The 18,205-nt window shown below is 37.7% G+C and overlaps 2 protein-coding genes across 3 annotated transcripts in view; both read right to left on the bottom strand.

The window, feature by feature from the left end:
• Positions 1-652: 652 nt before the first annotated feature.
• bard1 (BRCA1 associated RING domain 1) lies at positions 653-13,799 on the bottom strand. 2 transcript variants are annotated; one of them, XM_033987617.2, is made up of 11 exons: positions 13,613-13,799; positions 13,314-13,370; positions 12,882-13,027; positions 11,258-12,258; positions 10,594-10,674; positions 9,991-10,163; positions 7,332-7,446; positions 7,093-7,231; positions 5,808-5,900; positions 2,404-2,501; positions 653-1,523 (listed from the first exon to the last, which is right to left on the bottom strand). In XM_033987617.2, the coding sequence occupies exons 1-11, from the start codon at positions 13,702-13,704 to the stop codon at positions 1,185-1,187; spliced, it is 2,334 nt and encodes a 777-aa protein (XP_033843508.1). In that variant the 5' UTR covers positions 13,705-13,799; the 3' UTR covers positions 653-1,184. The 2 variants fall into 2 exon arrangements, with proteins under 2 accessions (XP_033843508.1, XP_055086803.1); XM_055230828.1 differs by lacking the exon at positions 13,314-13,370 and having other exon boundaries at positions 657-1,523; positions 13,613-13,770.
• Positions 13,800-14,219: 420 nt separating this feature from the next.
• abca12 (ATP-binding cassette, sub-family A (ABC1), member 12) overlaps positions 14,220-18,205 on the bottom strand; it is a 55,505-nt gene continuing 51,519 nt past the window's right edge. Inside the window, exons 66-71 of the mRNA XM_033986482.2 lie at positions 17,656-17,790; positions 16,750-16,853; positions 15,920-16,012; positions 15,616-15,721; positions 15,047-15,184; positions 14,220-14,602 (exon numbers count right to left, since the gene is read on the bottom strand). Of these exons, the coding sequence (XP_033842373.1) occupies positions 14,504-14,602; positions 15,047-15,184; positions 15,616-15,721; positions 15,920-16,012; positions 16,750-16,853; positions 17,656-17,790 (675 nt within the window). The 3' untranslated portion in view covers positions 14,220-14,503. The remainder of the gene's footprint in view (positions 14,603-15,046; positions 15,185-15,615; positions 15,722-15,919; positions 16,013-16,749; positions 16,854-17,655; positions 17,791-18,205) is intronic.

The raw sequence follows: 18,205 nt of genomic DNA, 5'->3' as shown, positions 1-18,205 counted from the left end.
CGGTGAATAAATGAAAACGGCAACTTGGGAGATGGCCAGTGGTAGACCTCTGAAGGCACCTGCTGCAGTGTTGGAATAGAAGAGAAGCCCGGACACCCTTAGGACACAAAAGAAAGTTCTGTTATCTGCTCCAGTATGTGCCAATGCTGTGGCAGAACAATGAATTACAATGTTTTTCCTATGCCATGCTGTAGTGAGTGTAAATCGATCCTTAGAGTGCTTAAACATGTATTTTCACTTAACACAATGGTATAATTAGCCAAACATGTAAAAATTAGGCTTATAGTAACAACAAAAGCCTCATTTCCACTGGTTCGCTTTGGAGCAGATCAGTCAGGCAAAAATAAGACGGCAAAAAGCAGCTATAAACAAAATAATTTCTAACCAAATGTTGACTTGATCTTGTGCTAAACCTCTGCATTTCCAGTTATGGCAACTTATAATTGTTGAGTCGCCACGTTCTGCAAAACAAAGCTAGCATGAATGCAATAGCTGCATATGCACAGAGAAATAAAATAAATGCAGAAAAAGATTACCATAAATCAGAAGTTTGTGTTTACACTAGCTTTAGCCTCCTCTCACAGCGCCACAAACTTGTAATTGTATGGCCGACCTCAGTGATTCACAAAAACACGTTAAGTAATTCTGAGTATAATTTACGATTGATATTTTATTTATTAAGAACACGTGAATTATGTTTAGGTGATGCCAGTGTCTCAGTAGAGCCCTACCCCTGGACCCGGAGCCATGTTCTACACATGGAAACGCAACTCGACTGGAGGAAGCTGAACTGTGCCAGTGGAAAAGAGGCTATAGTATCTTCAACATGATAAAAAAGGCAGTTTTGGTTAAATGTACAAATTACATCTATTGTTTGTAATTGATAGCAATTATTATAACAAAATACATACTGAATTGTATAAAATTACAATATGCTATACATTTTTTTATTTTGCCCTATACAGTCATTTCTTGATAGATAATATTTCACCGAAAGTAAAAACTGTAATGTAGAAGGGTCAGCACAAAGGTTGAAATTATGTTTAGTTTCAGACAGAAAATGTGGCTGTATTGGCATTTAAAAGCATAATTACATAGAATGGCCAGTTAGTGTGAGTAAATAAACATAATAATCTGCTAAAAAGATGATAAAGAACTGCAGACTAATCCTTTATGCACAGTAGTTAAGTCTGAGGCTCTGGTACAGGGAGCAGTCTGAAAGCAGTGATGCATTGGATGATCCAGGAGGAGGGGGCAGACCACACCTTGCCTCTCCGGATCACAGGCTTGTGTGGGCCGTGTGGATCGTACAGAATGTACTGGGTGCACAGGGCCTGGTCAGAGCCAGGAGAGGCATGGTAGGCGGCTGCACTCACAGTCTGGGTCACGTCGCTGTCTGGTTTGGGCTGACGACTCAGGATCTGCCCCCCACCGTCCCTTAGCAGCCGCGTCAACTCCTCTTTAGCAGGGCTTGAAAAAGAACCCAGCAAGAAGAAGAAGCAGCCATCGAATAGAGGGGGTAGCTGCATGGAGAATGGTAAAATATGATTAAATCCAAGTTAATAAAACTATCAAAAGTATTTTAAATGACTTTTTGGTAGTTAGAATAATATTGAGAATGCAAGTAGTAAAAATAATGATTATAAGTAATATCTGGATAGCTTTATTATTTAAATTGGTGCAATGATGTTAAACAAGGTAGGACTGCAAGGAGGGAGTTAAGTGCCATTTGCCACTAAACAAATAGCGGGATTTTTAAGAGCAAGAGAATAAGAGCACTGACAATACCTCTTAAGACAATACAGTTTGGTTTTTTTATGTGCAGAAAAAGAGAATCACTCCACTTAACAATGGAAGGATTAGGTTGTCTAATTTACAAAGATGTTTAACATGAATCACTGGTCACTAAACAGGCCTTTCCTAATACAGAGTGCATAAGCTTTGTATTTAAAGCCTTCACATCTAGAGGGAAAAAAGTGTGAGGCAATGCTGCTTCAATGAACATTGTATATAGGCACTAGTGACTATTTCACCATCTAACTATTCTACATGACAAATGTGCCTCCTTAATAGGCCCCAAATAAAAAAGTTAATTTATAATTTTGATAGTATTTCTCTGAAGGAGGAACTTCAAATGTCAGTTTTTAGAAATACAAATTATTGATTCAAGCGTGGATCAATTGCAGCTAGTCTTTTTAGCATTTTACAATCATCTGTTTGAAAAATTAAATCCCCATTTGCAACCATGCTAGTTTTAAAATATCTTCTGCATTCTTCATGGTAGAATTATATTGTGTACAAACCATTATTCACTTTATTAGTTCAGTTTATTCAAAAGACACTATGTTCCAATGCTTCAGACGAAGTACTCTTTTATTTTTATCATGAGTTTGTGTTATTTACCAGATTACATCTATTGATGCGACTGCGCTGAGGGCCTTCTCCAGCTTCATGGGGAGTTTCGGACACCCTCTCATCTGCTCGCAGACATGCCTCCACCCCTGCATCAAAGACAATCCAAATTTAAAGCTACAGCCAGTTCTGCGGACTTTAAACAGTGTGACAGTCAGATCTCTGGTAACAAGTGTAACAAAGCAGTGTTTTATCGGACAAATTCAAGTGTTTGCACTGTGGACAGAGCAAGAAGCTTGGCTGCATGATGGAGCCGAGTTAATGATGCACACTCATTTTATGGGTTGGAACTTTGTGCAAAAATCTGTTTTTGCTTGAGGCTCTTGTTTTTGGAGTCAAAGTAAAGTTACACAATGGGTCTGGCAATATTTCACAGGCAGAAACAGTGCAGTGTATAATTGATTAACATGATAAACAATGCACTTTAATCTGGTGGCTAATGCAAAATTCTTCAAAGTGTATAAAGTCCCCCTTATCTAGAAAGTAGCCATGTTGGTTGAAATTATACCAATGTTATGCACACATAGGCCTGTCATGATAATTACTATATCTACTTGAAAGCTGGAACAATATTTTTGGGCCTCAATATTTATCACAAGTTCTTTTTCTTGGCAAAAATTGAGAGATTTGGGAGGGTTTTGTTGTAATGTGATAAGATTTGAGCTGTGGATGGGGTGAATTAGTCCCTTCAATGTAATTCTATAATTATTGGTTCATTCTGCTATTTATTTGTTGCAGATCATGTCTTTTAATAAAACAGTCCATTTAAAAAGGTTTACTGGGATTATCTTGCTTTACGTAACTCTTAATTAGTGGAATGAAGTAGTTTCAATATTATCTTTTATCACAATATTTTTCTGTAGCAATATCGCACTTCAAAATTTGTTATCGTGACAGGTCTATGCACACATAGACAGTGAGCAGAACTTTGATTATAAAAAAGTTGTTTCTTATAAACAAGTATGCAATTTTTCCCATGAATTACTAGCTTGTTCACTTTAGTAAGTGAGGCTTATCACATAGACTTGAGCCAGACAGACGTTGAGATGGCAGACTGACATTGACATGAATCACCACATCTTTCCTCAGCAGACATGCACAAGGACAGACACCGATAGGATGCTGGGGGAATGTTGTGCGGGAGCGGAAAAGCTATACACAGCACGAGACAAGCTCCTGTGAGAGGGAGGAGACAGGCTCTGCACTCTCAAATACTGATCTACACAACAAAATACAGTCCAACTATAAACGGCTTACTTTGCAGAGACAGAGACGAGAAGTGAGCCTGCTGTTTTACCACACAACACTGTGGCACATTCACAGCCGGGTATAGCAGTCAAGGGCACACCAAGGTACCACAAACTCTTTGACAGCAAGTCTCTTGACTTACTCCAAAACAGAATATCTACTTGTTGATAAAAAAAGGACTAAGTGAGAATACCTACCATTTCTGCAAAGCATTCATCAAATCAAACAAGTGAAGAGACTTTGCCATCTTTTCATCAAGAGATCCTACGGCTTCTTCAGGCAAATTGATTCAAGCATTTCCTCAGGAGTCACCCGGCTGCCACGGTTGCCATTTAGATTGAGCAGGTGTGTGCACACAAGCAGGCAAGAATTACTTGTTGGGAAATTGTGCGTCACAAATTGTTCTTTTAATGATTCCCCATTCGTTCCAAGGGGGAAAAAAAATGATAACAACACGTGCTTAAATGTTTTCTCCAGGAACTAGATTTGAAAGTGCAGAAGGGGCTGACTGCAGATCAGCTGAGTCTTTGGACTACTGTGATACAATGATGAATAGCAGGCTCAAAGCTCAGCGTGCATTCACAATAAACATCTCCACAAAGGCACGCAAACCACTCCCATCACTGCAGTTGGGTAAACAGCCAATTAATAAGGATGTAATGCCTGCATCTCTAAATAAGAACGTGAATGCGTCCTGTGGCTGTAAATGCTGAAACACTGTTTGTGAGATATTGATTTAGATTACAAAGACCATAAATGGCTTCAAGCTGCTTATAATTCACCACACACTGTAGTTGGTACTGTGATGAGAGGGAAAGGCAGAGCTACAATGTTTTGGCAAAGTGATCGGGAGAAATTGACTTATCTCAAATATGACGATCAATGTCAGGCAACCAGCCACGTTTGTGTTGAGAACAAAGTGTAGAACAATGCAATTAAATACATTAAAAATATGACAAAGTCTCTCCTACACAAGAACATTATTACAAAATAAAGTTAATACAAAGCAGTGGGGAGCCTGTAGGTGTTACTTAAAAGTAGAACCATTCAGGGAGCCTTTGAAAGTGTTATTTCTTATAAAGATAAAAAAGATGGACGATTGAAAACATAATAATAATAATAATAATAATAATAATAATGGCTTACACTTTTCAAAGCCTCTCAAAGCACTTGGTGATGGTAAGCTACTATTGTAGCCACAGCTGCCCTGGGGCAGACTGACAGAAGCGAAGCTGCCGATCTGCGCCATCGGCCCCTCCGACCACCACCTATCATTCGCACACACACTTTCATACTAGTCTTGCCTAAGGACATGAGTGGGACTCGATCCTCCGACCTTCGGGTTGGGGGACCAACACTAACCACTGAGCCACTGTCGCCCCACAAACATAGTTACAATGTTATTATTAAAAGTAATTATTGAATTAAAACATGTAATTATTATAGCTATTATATATTTTTTAATATTATAATTATAATTTCTATCCCAAGTTCAAATAATTATTCTCAAAGTGAGAGGTTCATTATGAAAAGACCTGTGACTACATGCCACAGGCAGAAATATGTTGAAGCATTTATTAATTAATTAATTTTTTTTTCAAAAAGTACAAATAAAAGGCATTTTCACATTAATCCATCAGACAACCTTAAGAATATTCGTCATTTTTTGCACCTGGCAGGCAATAATTTTCATCTGTTTTAAAAGTAATTCAATCTGTGTTGTAAAAAGCTAGAGTACTGCAAGTGCCAGTCCCAAGTGAAGCCACGATTATCATACAAACTGGTGCATGCTAAAAGTGTTGTTGGATCCTAGTGAGGAAAAAGGTTTAACTGAAATAAAATTACATAATGCTTCCAATAACAAGAACCATGTAAAAATCATGAGGCTATAACCTCAGGGCACAAAATCCTCCCTACTAACATCCATAAATGTGCTGTATTTCGTTACATTGATTTCACATTTGAAAAGGCTTAAACAGGTACAGCTTGATTTAAAAATTAAGGAAAAAAGTTATGTATGTAAAAGCGGTTCTATGAATTGCACATGTACAGGCAACATTCAGTTCTTTCAACACTGCCCTCTGGCGGTCAGGAGGGATGAAATACAACATTATGTTTATAGGTCTTTAAATATGCCCCATACTTACAGCTGTATTTGACCACCCAGCAGCCCACCAGGAGGCCAAGGAGGGTGCTAAATGTGGTCGGCATCTGTCCATCGGGTACCACAACATGAGTCACTGAAAAAGAGGCGAAGAGAGAGCCACTTTTTATACAACAGAATGTCATTCTCAACACATCTGTTTTCATCTCATTTGTTCCATTTATTGCCATGTGGACTTATCTGGTCCCATCAAAACCAATTCTGCTCTAAAACCGTTAGGAAAGGTACAATTTTGCTCATGTATGCAATTCTTTCAGTACCCGTTCAAATGAGTATAGTTTAAATACTACATAGTTGGGTTTTACTACTGTAAATTATATAACCAAAAAGTGCAGCTTAAGGTTAAGGGACACTTTATTGTCCCTGTAGGGAAATCTGTCTTCTGCATTTCACCAAGTTTAACATTTTAAACATTTTCATAGATTTTATAGAAAGTGATAATGGCTAAAGTCAAATAATAGCAATAATAGGAAATATTTATTTAGTGTGTCTTGTTTGGAAAATGTAAAACATAGAGCAGTGCTTTTGGAAATCTGTTTCATACAAATTTAAAACAGAATGTGTATCCAAGACCTCAAAGCCTGGAGATCAAAATGTAAACAGCCTTTTTGTGAGCAACAAAGTTTGAGCCCTGCAGTCAGAGGCAGCAAAGTGGTGAGTGCTTTTTTTCACTGAGGCTTATTCATCACCTAGACAATACCTCCTAACGTTTTATGAAGAATGATTTCAATTACTTTTGCTCTCTTGTGTTTTCCCATTCATTACTATGCACAAGTGAAAGAGGCTGCTGAATCATAATGACGCATATGGCTCTAAAAGCACTTGTAAGTTGCCACTGAACCCTCAGCGAGTGATAGTGTAACAGAAGCTGATACCATGTCTTTGCAATACCAAAGTCTGCAGGGAAAAGAAAAGAAATGCCACATTAAAATCCAGTATTAGTATTATAACTATTACATACTGCAGACACATTTTTATTTACTATCCATGTGTATCAGAGTGACAAAAAACCAGGACCAATGTCAAAGTAATTAACAATTTGAACGAAAATATTCAGTTTATTCAAGAGTAAAAAGACATCCAAATTGCATCAATAACGGGAAAAAATAGTGACTAAAACACAGGAACACAAGTAATCTATTCATGGGATTCAGCTGATATGTTTAAATAAAGTCATATGCACTTAATACACAAGTATTATTCAGTTGTTATTTAGAATGTGCCACAGGTGTGTACATGTTGAGGATGTTAGCAAACACAAACTGTACCTGATTCAGTGAAAGCATCGACCATTCTTGCCCCGAGCAGCTGTCCCAATTTGGCAAGTTGTTGCTGTTCGCTCGGTGACAGCTTGCTGGACAGAATCACCACCAGTGTTTCGTCGCTTCTGCCTACGCTCTGTTTTAACTAAAGAGAAAATATGACATATTTTATAAGTTTGTACATCTACATTACAAGAATGATGCTAGACAAGTTTATTTTGTAGCAGGAAATTAAAAATGCATACCATGGCAGGGCTCAGAGTTGTATTAGCATTTGGAGTTCCTTCAGTGGCTTCCTGGAAAATCTCCAACATCTCACGACTGACTGCATAATCTGCAGGCCTCTTTCCATACAGATTACTGCAAAGACAAATATACAGGGAAAAGTGAAATGGAAAGTTAATTCTATCTGGGAATGCATACTGTATATTCAGTTGCATCTGTTTGCACTGAAAACAAACAGATACAATGTAAAGTAAGTGCAGAAAACAATAACAAACTACACCGCATAAGAAATATATATTTGAAACTTTGACTTTCAAATTAATAACATGCAAATTCTGTCTTCAATTTGTTATTCAAATCAGAGATTCTGGTGGATACAGCAATTTCCAGCTATATCCCAAAATATATTAAACATTATTATAGCAAGTAATAAGATAATATACTCAGGAAGTAAACCCATAACCTTCAATGACCTTGTTAAATCTGAGACTAATTTGGACTTTACAAAACTTAGTTGGATTAAACTACCTGAACATGAAGGTGACCCAGACAAATGAACAGAAAAGAAGAACCAAGCCCAGCAGGTCTCTAAAAGATTAGGCGTCAGCAAAGATAACACCTGGGGGACAATTAATAGGTCCATTGGTCCATAAAATAATTCATTTGGATTCATACCCCCAGCACCGCACACACATAAATACAAACAAGCTCTTCCGCAAACAGTGTGTGGCAGCACGCACATATGCACTGGTGAAGACGCAGCACGTGAGGACAATATCTAAAGAAAATAATAACGCATGGAGGATTGTGTAGGAGCCACCATGGTGAAGCTCTGGTAATCTATCCAAGTCAAAGATGTGCTCGAATAGCTCTAGACTCTTGTATGACTTTGAAAACCTAATATACAAGTAAACTTTTAAAATTCAATATAGTGAAGATTGCAAAAAGTTTAATAGGGGCAAATGCGTTTGTGTTGAAGAAGTCAGCTTGTAATGCACTTAGGTTTGTATAAATGATGTGTGATGTATAGTCTGCAATTAGGCCACGGGTTAAAAAAACAAACAAGCATCTCTAAAGCATTTAAAGACAGCAGAGGTGGTTATATTCTGTAGTATTTCCGGAATTTTACATATTTAAAACTGAATAGAATTTTTCAAGACTATTTAGACCGTTTCAAGACTGTTTAGGGTTGGGTAAAATATCTGGTCCAGTATCGTCATTGGCCAATATACAGATTTTTATATCGGTATTGGCCGAATAGATCAATGACTCAAAATGGAAATGCATGTTTACACAAACTTATATATAGTTTTATATTCCAGTTAAATACATTTTGTCATGAACTTATCGTATTTTCCGGACTATAAGACACACTTTTTTTTCATACTTTGGCCGGGGGTGTGACTTGTATAGTTTAATAATTTCACATATGAGTTGCATCTGAGTATAATTTCCACATTTTCGTTATTGTCACACTGATAACTACGCGAGGGCAATCTAGGCTTATGTACCAGCATGGCAGCCATCTACTTCTGGAAAAGGCAGAGCTGTTCAAAAGAGACACTGAGGAGGAAGAATTCAATGGATTTAGCTTGTTTTTTTATACATTAGTTATCTGCTTAACTGTTAATATCTTACGTTAACATATTCAGTTTGCCGTCTATGCTTCATGTACATGTTTACGTATGTGTTAGGTAACGGTTGATTATACATGTTACAGTTCACTCATTTGACCACTAGACGGTGCTGGTGTGTTTGTAATACCTGTAAGGAAATGTACTTGCCTCGTTTTCTTTTATACATTTCATATTTAATTTCCCCTTATTTGTTTCCTCTTCATTTATAAGACCATAAAGGTGATCATTTTTCATTTGGAACAATATTGTAAATGTTTATTTTATCATAAGTCTAGTTAAATGTCACGAAAACTATTTCCTGTTTTCCGGTTCAGCCTTTTACACTAATGTGTAGTCTTACCTGACAGAGCACTATTTAAGAAAAGTAAAATAAGTTTTAATAACGGTTTGTTTACTAGCAGGCCAAAGGGGTATGTACATCTTCCATGCGTTCATATGCAATTTTGTGTGTATGTGTAATATGAGCCAGAGCTTATGTTATATTTTATGTGTTTGCTAGTTCTACAGAGTAAACTGTGATGAAGAGAAGAAGTAAGACTACAGTAAACATCAGTGAAAAGAACTCTCGTGTCTCTTGTGTTTGTGGACAAGCCGGCATACGTTACGTTAGTGTAGCATATCTGATTAACTGTTAATATCCTACGTTAACATACCAGACACGCATTCAGTTCATTATCTATGTGTTACATTAGCGTGCTGTACTTATAATTGCTTTTAATTTGCCTTTAAAGATAAAATGTTTGTCCTTGCTCTCAGATTTTTGCTAAATAAATTTCCCCAAAAATACGACTTGTATATGTTTTTTTCTTATACTCTGGAGTGACATATAGTCCATAAAATACGGTAACAAAAGTGAAAAGTTAAAGCAACAATCAGAAATTAACTTAAGATACATTTGTAAGCCTTGCTATGGATTTTAAAAGCTAAATATCAGCCACAGTAGCAGACCAAATATATGATAGCAGTATAGGCTCAAAAAATATTGGCCCATCCCTACAGCTGTTCCAGTCAGAAGAAAACATACAACAATCCAAGTCCTTACAGCACGTTTGTAGAGGCTCCGACCTGCAGCAGCAGTTTGGCGATGGCAGCGTGTCCATTCCTCACAGCATCGTGGAGAGGAGAGTCATTCTTGTAGCCGGGTGTGTTCAGGAGGGCTCCTCTCGAAACAAGGATTTCCACAACTGTCAAGTGCCCAAGGTTACAGGCTTCATGCTGGGGGAAAAAAACATAAAAAGAAATATATACTAGTCAGTTTCAAGACTGAAGGATGGGGTTTTATAAAATACAAAAATAGGTAGTTGAAATGCCATGTATTACTCACTTATTCACTAAATCGTCAACCATGTTTTTCAAAATTCACTCATAACAATGCAGTACAATGAAATACAATACACTTTATTGTCCCCTTGGGGAATTTTTTCTTGGACTAGTGCTGTAGTGCCTAAAAAGAAAAACACCACTAAGACAGCCGATTCTTTTCTAGACACTGATTTGAGTTGCTCTATAAGAAAGCATACTCGTGGACCCCAGGATGAATAGTTGCTGCGGTAACAACTAAATGAGATCCAGACTAAAGAATAGAGAAAGGAAGGTATAGAGAAAAGGCACAATGTCATAGTAGTAAACATTGTTTTGATTGTACCAAAGGTGTCCAGCCGGCATTATCCTTGAGGTTGGGGTCTGCCCCTTGCTCCAGCAGTTCTTTGACAGCCTCTGCGTCTCCCTGCAGACCAAACAACAAAACAGGAGGTCAGACGTAGAGACCTCTAAATGCATGGCTTCAAACAGAGGCACTGATCCCACAGCACTAACGCCCTGCTTCTATCAATCACACACTCCACTGTGGCCCATTGATTACTGTTTCCTGGATCCAGAGGGGGATTATGGTTATGTTTTACAGGGATCAGATTAGTATCTTTATTCTCTAGAGGATTGAGAGCTCTAAAAGGATCTACAAAAGTTAATAATTGCTTTAAGTGAAAAACTTATTTGAGCAATATGTGCAAACATCAGATTAGTGTGCTTCCTGTTATGCATCATTTTGAGGACTTTTTCCCCATGCAAAAGATTAATTTGGTTTTAAACTGTTAATCACTATGGCATGTAATTTTTCATCATTCTGTAACCCATGGACGAAAGGTTTTAGCATTGAAAAATTCCTGAGCTTTATGAACACAGAAGCTACAAAATCCCAAATGAATAAAACACATCCATCCCTTTATGCTAGCACCTAGTGAGGTAAAACGAAGTAGAAATTTCAACCTAAAATATTCATAATATCTCAAATTAATCTGGAATCTGGTGACCTTTATGGCAGCTATATGGAGCGGCGTCTCTCCCTTATGGTTCCTCTTCATCACCGCAGGGCTTCCAGAGGAGAGGCGGGGAGATTTTCTGCTGACACTGCCCAGGGAGGAAGACGGGCTGTCTCCAAGCTCCACTCTGGGGCTCCTTCCTGCCTTTGAACCTGCTGGACTGGACAAAGAGGGAGAGCTGAGGACAGAGGGAACCCTATGACCCCTCGATTTCCTCCTGCTCCCTGGTGATGTCCTGGGACGTTTTGGTGTCATGTCTAAAGAGAAGCCTTCCTCTATCCTTGATCTTTTCATAGTAGGAGAGGGCTCATTTTCCTCCTTTTTCTCTGCATTGTCCTCTGCTTCACATTCATTTGTATGAGGTGTGCTATTCTGGGCCAAATTGTCCACTATTTCAGTGTTAGAGTCAGCTGCTCGGTCACGGGATATAGTTCCCGGGACAGTTCCATTCACAGTGCCAGGGTTGAGTTCATTAGTAGTCCCCTGGGGCAGTTGAGCACACGGCTTGTCGTAGGTGACAGCAGGGCCTCCAAAGGAAACCCTCTTACCAGACCTGCGTGGCTGCTCCGTGCAAGGTTGATCCTTTAACGCCACAGGCCCCTCCGAGATACCCCACTGCTGATTTATAGCCTGCAGCCTCCTCATCTTCGGCACGCTCTGGGTCTGTTGGGCGCGAACAGTGCCATGTGCTGAAGCCTGCTTTTTCCTAGTCGTACTTTTCTTAGTGTGCCTTTTGCTTCTTGTGCTCAAGTCTCGAGTTTGTGGACTACTAGAGCCAGAGTCTTGAGAGGAAGAAGCAAAATTAAAAACTGATAGGTCTTTAGATATATCTGTAGTGTTCGGAGCAGCAGTTTGTCCAGGAGGCTTGCTCTCTGGTACTGTGCCTTGAAAAGGCTTTTCAACCAAACAGCGGATTTTTCGACTGCGAGGACTGAACCAAATTTTGACATTCTTCTTCTGGTTTGAGACAGGAGTTTCTTGGTTTGTTGAATCTGTAATAAATCAATAACAATGTTTATGAAAAGGCTCAACACTTTCAGAAGAAACAATTTCCAACAAAAGGCAAAGAGAAATATTTCTACAATTGGACTAGTGGGTCTACCTCTTCCATCTGTCTCGTGGTATGGGAGCATTTGTATATTGATTTGGCAGATATTTTTTGTCTTTACTCCTTCTATTCATCGAGACATGGAGCAGAATTTGCAGAGAAAAAATATTCAAGAAGTAAAAATCTCTATTTTTTCATTTATATATTTATACATAAAAACAAAAAAAAACACCACTATACCCACTGTCTGATGTGGTTTTAAAAGATTTAAAAGGTGCAGACTCTTTCTGTTGAAGAGTCTGTCACCTACTTATTACCATAGAGATGTTATTGCTTTCCCTGGAATGTTCCACAGGTCAAGTTACAAGTCAGAAGAGGCGAGTAAGAAATAATGCTTTGTTTTTTCAAGGTATTTATGAGAAATAAAAACACCTATAATAAAGTAAATAATTCCATACTGTGGAACATATGAGGGAAATAAATTACATCTTTATGGAGACAAGCTGGTGGTGCAGTGTAAACATGGATCTCCCATAGGATCATACAAAAATAATATATATTTGTTACCTTCTTGTGCTGGGTTCACAAGTTTCTCCAGACCACAGAAGAGCTCTATGACGCTGCTCAGCTGTCTGTTAATCTGGATGTCCTTTACCCAGGCTGGACTGTGACACACCACACACCCATTTCCTGCATTGGACCCAGCACAGGACCTAAAGCAAGATATATTATTTAATACCCTACAAATGGGCCGGAGAATGGTAAGCACAAATCCAACAGTGTAAGATCTACTCATTTAGTAGTAGGCATACAAAAGCAAATTTTAAACGTACTGTTGGTTTTAACGTTAATGGAAATTGTACAGATGTGTAAATTAACTGCTGCTCTGCTACACAATCATTTATTTTAGAATGTGAGATTAATAATAAAAAATGCAGTCGAAGGAAACACTAACATTTTTATGGTAAAACTGTCTAATTAATGAAAAAACGTTATTACCTGCATAATAAATGCTCACACGTTCCCAGACAAACAGGGTCCTTCATTAAATGTGAGCTAGATGAAAAACACAGGACAGGAAAAAATATCTTTACTTGAATGACGAGCCAGAGTGAACAACACATGGGCTGGGAACCTAAAACTCCTTTTGGCTGTTTGTAAGCAACCAAAGCCATAATACAATAAGATCCGTTTATAAACCCCATGCATAGATTGGCTAACAGCATCGAAATAGTGAGACTCCATAAATCCATGAGGAGATCTGACAATTTGCTAAATGTAATGCAGCTGAAACTTACCATTTGGAGCACAGCAGAAGTCTTCGAAAGTTTGTAATCGCTTCTTTGGTTTTTGCCCAAGTCGAAGTTTGCAGGACGTGATCACTATCCATTGTCAACGTGTATTTGGTGTTCTGTTTTAATGACAAGATAGATTTCCTATCTTGTTTTAAGGAAAACAGCTCCTCAATCCTTCGCGCCCGAAATTTGCGGAAATACTCAGCGGCTGCGTAACTGTAATGACGTCAGCACGTGTCTTCCTTTCAAAATAAAATCACCCGTTTTAGGTCTGGATCTATAATACTATTAATAGTAATAGTATTAATATAATACTATTTTTTTTTTTTTTTCGTTTTTCTGTTGTGTGCTTGAATTATTGTTCTGCAAAGACAATTATAAATAATAATAAATATAATGTTTATATACTATTTAATCAGGCTGTTATGTGGAAATAACTGGAAAGAGGTTTGCAAAAAACAAGAGGCACTTGGAATGAATCGCTTTATTAAGAATTATAAAAATAGGATTGAATACAAGAATATTGTAAAATTATAAAAAAAAAAAAAAATAGTATGCACATTTCAAGATTTGATTTAGTGAAGAAAGAGCCCAAAGAAAATGTCTTGAAGAAGTAAGGTGCAGATTTCTGGATAACCTAGAAATGTATGTTCATTATATTTTGACATACTAAAATAATTTATCATATATATCCATAATCACATTGCAAAAGAAAATTGTATCACCCCCAATTCACTTGTAAGTTAATGTATCCTTCATAAAATCAAATAGTACTATTACATTTCAGATCATTTGGATTATTAGTAGATATAGATACATGTATTATTCATAATCACAGGAACATTTAACACAGGATGCACAGTTTACATTGGGTACAAAGGGAAGACTGGACTCTTAAGTTTCAACATCCTTCATGGAACTGTCGTCATCAAACTCATCATCAATCTGTCCAGATTCCATCCCAATTTTCCCCATGGCAAAGTTGATAAAGACCTGTAAACGACCAGAACAGCAATTAGTTCAAGAAACATTTCTAATTATTGGCAGCATTTTGGTTAATCTGAATCATCTGCTGCTGATACACCCCTCTGGGTCCTCTGCTCGTGGTATGTCCTGTTCCCACAATGCCAGAGGGGCTGACTGGTTGAAGAATATCAGCAGTGGCTGCATATAAAGCTCATGGATTCTCTCCTAACTCATATTCAATTTATTCTCCCTGAGGCATATCCCTGCCAGCTCTTCTCCGTCTCTTTTTAACTTTTCAACTCTGTTTTTTTTTTTTTCACTCCCACACAGCTTTCGTCTGTCCCTGCTTTCCCATGTCCTGTCTCATTTCTCGTCCTAATTTCCAGTTTTTCTCCCACCAGCTAAACTCATACAAAACTGCACAGTACAGCTCCATTGACCTTGCTGTTCATGCCACATCTGTATCCTCACCTCATCCAGTGTTGTCTGGCTCACAGAGAAGTGTTGGATCTCCAGGTATTCTTTGCTGGACTCGAGCTGACCAAAGATGTCTGCCACTCCACCTGGTGCAACCGGCACATGGTACTCCACCATAGCTGAGTGTCGCTCCTGTTTACAGTAAGGGCAGAAGGATTAAATACAATAACACAACAAAAGAAAGATAAGAGTTTTTATTATATTTTGATTTCTGTGCACTCCTGGGTGAAAGAATCCCTAAAAATATAAGCTTCAGTAAATTATAGATTTATTTTTTAATAAGTAAAGGAGAAAATGCTTCTGTAAGAATAATACTATAATTACTACTTCTGTAAAGGATGTTGTTAATAAGTATTTTAATATAATAATATACTGTACTGTTCAAGACATTTATATAAAAATTTAACCATGAAAAGGATTGTTGCTCCATTGTTAGAAAAATGTTAGTGATTTGTGATTTAAAGAATAGTTTTTGGATTGAATTTTGATCTCACTCTACTATAATCCCTTTGTTCAAGCACAGAGTAGTGCCATGCTTAGACAAAATAGCTGGCAAAGCTCACCTTGAGATAAGTGCTGGGGAATCGGCTCTGCATGAACTGAGTGATTGCTTCTGCATCACAAGAGGCTTTGGCCAAGTACATCTTTACTGTGAACCCGCTGCCGAACCTGAAGGGAAAGAAACATTTTTATGAACAAAGTAGAGTCTGGGGGAGGATGTTGTTACACAGTTCTTCCTTGGAAAATAGAACATTGTATTGTATTGCACAAAAGAGCGCAGATAGACCAGGAAGGAATGAAGGGGAGCGGGCACAGGGGAGCAAGGGCGGTAATGGCTGGACTAGACCATGAACAGGGGTCACTAACCTGTTCTTAATGTGCTGCAGGGAGCCCAGGCATCGGAACTGACCCTTTACCATGATAGCAAGACGACCGCACAGAGCCTCACACTCCTCCATGCTGAGAGACACAGACACAAAAAGAGGGCAGGGGTCACTTAAGGTCAACATTGCACTCAGTAATTATCTGTGCCCCATGTAAAAAGGGAATTAACTTCTATTTAAATACCAGCCTGATTTTTACAGCAGTGAGAAATAATTGGGACATGCGAATATAATGAAAATTTGGGAAATCAGTAGTATTGACTGAATGGTGTCTGGATAATGCTTTAATCAACCTCAACTGTACTAAGTTAATCCTTCTGAATATAATAAAAATGTATGATTGTATTTTGCGTAGAATTCAATCACAGTGAGCCATGGAAATGTGTTAAGACCAATCCATAAAAATCTACAATGAGTCAACTATAATTAAATATATGTTGTTTTTATTATTGTCACTAATATTGCCTTTTTATTGTTGCCTCCTATGAAGGATTTGAACCTTAAAATCTGTGAAAAGAGCTATGCAAGCCAAAGTAATATACATACTTCATTTACTAATCCAGTTTGAAAATGTTACAACTATATGTGTCAATATAAAGTACAAAAGTAAATGTATAGTGAGTACCAAAACCCTATTCCTGGGTTTCAGCTTCATGTCACCATGTATTTAGTTTTAATTGCTTTGGCAACTGTGCTAATTTTTATCACTCTAAAACCCCTGCATATCAGTAATGATTATCTTTTAATTATCTTCTGGACCCTGTCGAAAATGAGAGCTTTTTAACTAGAGTTGCCTGGTTTAGTGTTTCTAACCTGTGTGAAGTGAGGACCACGGCACATTTGCCTTTGACTTCGTCTGCGATGATCTTCCACAGGTGGCGTTTGGTTCTCGGGTCCATCCCAGAGCTGGGTTCATCCTGAGACACATGAAGCAGAGCAATGAGTGGGAGGATGAACAGAGACTGAGGTGCCAGCACAATGTAAAATAAGATATTTGGCGGTATGAGCACAATATGCAGCAGAGAGGAGCTGTGGTTATTTAAAAAGGAAGACAAACAAAGCTAAAAATGCAGAAAAAGGCAAGGAATGGGATGTTACCAAAAGCTCCATAGATTATAAAATAACTGATGACTCTATTATAGATAAAGCTATAGTGACAGTTACTACAGGAAGACTAAAAATTGGTTACGTTAAGTGATAGAAAAGGTATGCCACAGAATCAACTGGATGTAAAATGCTTATTCTACTTGTAGTTTCATTGCCATACATCACTTCAACTGCTACTACAATTATTACAACAATATTTTGTACACTACGTCTACTTCTAGACACCCTGCTAATGTACTGATACTACTACTATTACAATATATAGTGCTATTAGAATTCATTTTACTTGCAAAACTGCTGCTTTCACTTTTCCAAACTTATAACAACGACATTGGACAACAACCAAAAGGGAAAATACATATACATAACATAAACAAACCCACCTTTAAATTATGCAAGATCTAACAATGTCTTCCTGGGATCTTGTCTTAGTATTTAATTTTATTTTACATGCTTTCATGTCTACTTTTCCTATGTATGGTGTTATTTGTGCTTGCACTGTCCTTAATATTACTATTGACTTTCGTGTGAAGGATGCTGAACCACTCAAGTTGTTTTAAATGTGCAATTAACTTGAACTGAACTCAAAAGAACTTGTATTTGCTTTCATACCAGAAGCAAAATTTGTGGGTGTCCGACTAGAGCCAGTGCAGTGGACAGCTTCCTCCTGGTTCCACAGCTGTAATTGTCGCTGATGGTGTCTCGATAGTGGTCCAGCTCCAGCCTCCTCAGTAAATAGTTCACCAACTGCAAACAAAAACATGCAAAGGTTAAACACCAAGTACTTCTCCCAGTGTTGCTGCAAACACGGTACGTGGGTTTACAATAGCCATCTCTACAATTGATCTGTTTCTAATTTTTGCTTGTTTAGATTTACATTTTGCGATGTACAATGTACATGCCACTTCTCAAAAAGGAATAAAGTATTATTTCAGTTTTATATATAATATACTACTCATAAATACTTTAAATGACTATTTCTGAGATTGCAATGCAATGATTTTCAAATGATGGCATAATTTCCAAATCAGTCACATAGAGGAGCAATTACAGCTCAATGGACTTTGCTTATTCACTTTATAAAGGATTTCCTATTCCAATTCTTTACATTCTTGAATTGGTTTACTGATAATAGATATGCAATATTTAAGGTATGGTATAA

Source organism: Periophthalmus magnuspinnatus, chromosome 21 (genome assembly GCF_009829125.3).
Source record: "Periophthalmus magnuspinnatus isolate fPerMag1 chromosome 21, fPerMag1.2.pri, whole genome shotgun sequence".
Lineage (NCBI taxonomy): Eukaryota > Metazoa > Chordata > Actinopteri > Gobiiformes > Gobiidae > Periophthalmus > Periophthalmus magnuspinnatus.
Note: the sequence above shows the minus strand (reverse complement) of the source record. Positions and strands in the feature narration are given on the sequence as shown.

Bases quoted from the DNA above. Each gene is read 5' to 3' on its own strand.
- bard1 (XM_033987617.2), bottom strand. From the start codon at position 13,704: ATGGATAGTGATCACGTCCTGCAAACTTCGACTTGGGCAAAAACCAAA. The intron at 12,259-12,881 runs GTAACAAATATA...GATTTATTACAG, and splicing joins TGTGAACCCAGCACAAGAAG to ATTCAACAAACCAAGAAACT. The intron at 2,502-5,807 runs GTAAGTATGGGG...TCTTTGATGCAG, and splicing joins CTGGGTGGTCAAATACAGCT to GGGTGGAGGCATGTCTGCGA.